Source organism: Urocampus carinirostris, chromosome 8 (assembly GCF_059441175.1).
Source record: "Urocampus carinirostris isolate Australia breed hairy pipefish chromosome 8, RoL_Ucar_1.0, whole genome shotgun sequence".
In the NCBI taxonomy this organism is placed as follows: Eukaryota; Metazoa; Chordata; class Actinopteri; order Syngnathiformes; family Syngnathidae; genus Urocampus; species Urocampus carinirostris.
This window is the reverse complement of record NC_142356.1, coordinates 9,513,033-9,517,011: the sequence shown is the minus strand read 5'-3', so window position 1 is coordinate 9,517,011 and position 3,979 is coordinate 9,513,033. Positions and strand designations below refer to the sequence as shown.

At 40.0% G+C, this 3,979-nt stretch overlaps 1 protein-coding gene across 1 annotated transcript; it reads right to left on the bottom strand.

Moving 5' to 3' along the window:
- Positions 1-238: 238 nt before the first annotated feature.
- dand5 (DAN domain family, member 5) lies at positions 239-3,700 on the bottom strand. The gene is made up of 2 exons (XM_088342908.1): positions 3,251-3,700; positions 239-490 (listed from the first exon to the last, which is right to left on the bottom strand). The coding sequence occupies exons 1-2, from the start codon at positions 3,698-3,700 to the stop codon at positions 239-241; spliced, it is 702 nt and encodes a 233-aa protein (XP_088199034.1).
- Positions 3,701-3,979: the final 279 nt, after the last annotated feature.

Here is a 3,979-nt window from a genome sequence, read left to right as displayed (position 1 = left end):
CATATTTGGTATTGGAGTAATCCAAAAGTCATTGAAAGTAATCCAGTTAAAGTAACCCTACCCAACCCTGGGTATTCTATTGTTTGGTTTAAAATCATAGGTTTAAGCATCTGTTTTGGAATTTGATCTATCGGATTCCTTTCGATAGTGCAGACATTTTGAACATTTCATAATTTTAAATATAAAAAACAAAAACTTGGGAGTGGAAGGCTCCGTCCGGTGGATCCTAGTAAACTGCTCACAAGTGCGTGGAAGCCTCGCGACCCGTCTCGCATTTGCACTCCTCCACCAGCATCACCCGACGCGGACGGATCTCGGCGCCGCAATGTAGGGGCACGCTAAGGTAGCGGGCCCTAGAGGGTGCGCAACGGGAGCACGGGGGGCGCTGGCGGGCCGGGTCGGTCTCGGCCGGGACGAATAGGGAGCTGCACTGGCCGAAGCACAGCTTGTTGTGAACCGTCACCGTGCTGCAACCTTCCCGAGTCACGTGCTGGAAACGGGACAGATGACATTCGGTTTGAGCTGGTTCATGCACTGGTATTCTTGTCTGTCTGTATGACTGTTTATTTGTTGAGTTGTCTGTCTGTCTTTATGTTTATTTGTTGGGTTGTCTGTGTGTCCGTCCGTTTATTTATCTAGTCGTTTGTCCGTCTGAATGTGTATTTGTCTATTTGTCAATTTGTTTGTCCGTCTGTCTTTCTGTTTATTTATCAATTTGTTTGTCTGCCCGTCTGTTTATTTATCTATTCATTTGTCTGTCTGTCTGTTTATTTTTCCATTTGCTTGTTTGACTGTCTGCTTATTTATCAATTTGTTTGTCTGTCTGTATGTCTGTCTGTATGTCAATTCATCTATTCGTTGGTCTGTCTGTCTATTCATCTATTCGTTTGTCTGCCTGTCTATTCATCTATTCGTTTGTCTGTTTGTATGTCTGTCTGTCAGTCTGTCTGTTTATTTGTCTATTTGTTTGTCTGTATGTCTGTCTGTCCATTCATCTGTTCGTTTGTCTGCCTGTCTAGACATCTATTTGTTCTTATGTCTGTCTGTCTATTTGTCTATTTGTTTATCTTTCTCTTTTTTTGTTTGTTTATCTCTCTGTCAGTGTGTCTGTCTATTCGTTTGTCTGTTTGTCTGTCTGTCTGTCTGTCTGTCTGTCTGTCTGTTTATTTGTCTATTTGTTTGTCTTTCTGTATGTCTGTCTGTCCATTCATCTGTTCGTGTGTCTGCATGTCTATACATCTATTTGTTTGTCTTTCTGTCTGTCTGTTTATTTGTCTATTTGTTTATCTTTCTCTTTTTTTGTTTGTTTATCTCTCTGCCTGTCTGTCTATTTGTTTGTCTGTTTTTCTGTCTGTCTGTTTATTTGTCTATTTGTTTGTCTGTATGTCTGTCTGTCTATTCATCTATTCGTTTGTCTGCCTGTCTATTCATCTATTTGTTTGTTTGTCTGTCTGTCTGTTTATTTGTCTATTTCTTTGTCTGTCTGTATGTCTGTCTGTCCATTCATCTGTTCGTGTGTCTGCATGTCTATACATCTATTTGTTTGTCTTTCTGTCTGTCTGTTTATTTGTCTATTTGTTTATCTTTCTCTTTTTTTGTTTGTTTATCTCTCTGCCTGTCTGTCTATTTGTTTGTCTGTTTTTCTGTCTGTCTGTTTATTTGTCTATTTGTTTGTCTGTATGTCTGTCTGTCTATTCATCTATTCGTTTGTCTGCCTGTCTATTCATCTATTTGTTTGTTTGTCTGTCTGTCTGTTTATTTGTCTATTTCTTTGTCTGTCTGTATGTCTGTCTGTCCATTCATCTGTTCGTGTGTCTGCATGTCTATACATCTATTTGTTGGTCTTTCTGTCTGTATGTTTATTTGTCTATTTGTTTATCTTTCTCTTTTTTTGTTTGTTTATCTCTCTGCCTGTCTGTCTATTTGTTTGCCTGTTTTTCTGTCTGTCTGTTTATTTGTCTATTTGTTTGTCTGTCTGTATGTCTGTCTGTCCATTCATCTATTCGTTTGTCTGCCTGTTTATTCATCTATTTGTTTGTTTGTCTGTCTGTCTGTTTATTTGTCTATTTGTTTATCTTTCTCTTTTTTTGTTTGTTTATCTGTCTGTCTGTCTGTTTGTTTGTCTAATTGTTTGTCTGTATGTATGTCTATCCGTCTGTCTATTCATCTATTTGTTTGTCTGTCTGTCTGTCTGTCTATCTGTCTGTCTGTCTGTCTATTTGTCTATTTGTCTGTCAGTCTGTATGTTTGTCTGAATTTTATATACTTATGGTATCAGTAGTTAGTATCTACATCGATGACTACTCAAGATTCGGATATCAGTATCAACCAGATAAACTGTGGTATTGAACACTCTATTTGTTAAAATAATAATAGTGATGTTAGTGATCACAATCATTAAAATAATAATACTAATAATAAGCGATACGTACAACTGAGACCAGGTATCGTATTAATATCCACCCATCAAACTTTGATATCAAAAACGGACTTTTAAGAACAAACAGGTAAAACGCACTGAACAATTATAAATAGTTCGATATATTTTTGGAAAAGTGTGTTAGATACTAATACGGAGCCTATCATTTTAGTGCTATCATATAATTTAAAATAAAGTGTTATCATACTATTCATCATCCTTGACTATAATCATTTTTAATGACAACAAGAATTACGATAACAACACCATCATAATAGTTTTCTCAAGATCAATACCATGACCAGTACTAAATCCTCTTCAGTCTTCAATACTGATACTGATATCAGTATCCACAATCAATGGCAGGTCATGTCCAATACAAAGAAATGTACATTCTAAGACAGTATTTCCTTCTAAATGGCAAGAAATCCATGCAAGTTTCCGATTGTTTTGATTTTGAATATCAATTGTCTGTTCATAAAACCCCAAAGGTTGGCTGATACTGATGCTGAGTGTCAAACATCAATCCCGATACCTAATAGTAAGTCCATTTCTTAGTCAGATATTTATACCGTATTCGATGCAGATACCTGGTTTTAAGACTAATATCCATAGTTAATAATAATAATAAATAAACAACTAAAAATATATTAGCACATCTCATAAAACCTCAAGCTGGTCTGCAGCTTCAGGAAGAATCTGGTTATCCCTACCAAAGTGGGCCATTGTGGGGTTTTTGACCACAATTGATTGTGATTTTATGCAGAAATGTGAGAATTTTCAAACAGTTCACGTATTTTTTCGAACTATTGTACATTATCTGAGTGTTACCTGGACGAAAGGAACGGCAGCACACGTCTGTTTGGCGTCCTTAAGGTGAGCAGGCAATGACAGGCCCACCTTGTCTCCCTTCTTGATGGCCTTCTGCCACATGTGCAAGCCTTGCTTCTTCTTAAGCTCCGCCTCCAGAATCCTGGGCCCCGGCGGTGGCCCGGCAGGGGTCTTCTGGACCGGACCCGGCCTCCCTAGGGACAGGAAAGCCGGGAAGGACGTCCTGGAACTCCGAGGTGGTCCTCTTCTGGCAAAAAACCCAGACTGGGCCAGGACCCGAGGGTCCAACTGCGCCACCCTCACCAAGCCTCGGACCGGCTCGCCCGGTCCGACCCCGGAGGACTCAAAGTTGGATTTCTGCGCTTTTCGGACGTGATGTAACGCGTTGCCAGGGAAAGGGAAAGACGTGACTTGAGAAGACAAAAGGAGGACAATAATGAGACGGAACATGATGATAATAACAAATAAAATAAACGTTTTTGGGTCCAAGGTACAGAAACGTTGACCTTGCCGTCGGTGCTGGGTCCGAGTGATGCCAGGGGTTGCTTTTATAGTCCGGGGGACTCTCACCTGCGCTTTCAAGCGACCAAGGTGCGACAATTCCCACAGCCCGGTAGACGTCGCACCCAGATCCCAAGAGGATGTTGGCCCCAGGACCAATTGCAGTGGGACAAAAGGAAAAATTGGAGGCATGGAAAGTACTAGCTTGATGTTCCAACGTTGTTATAT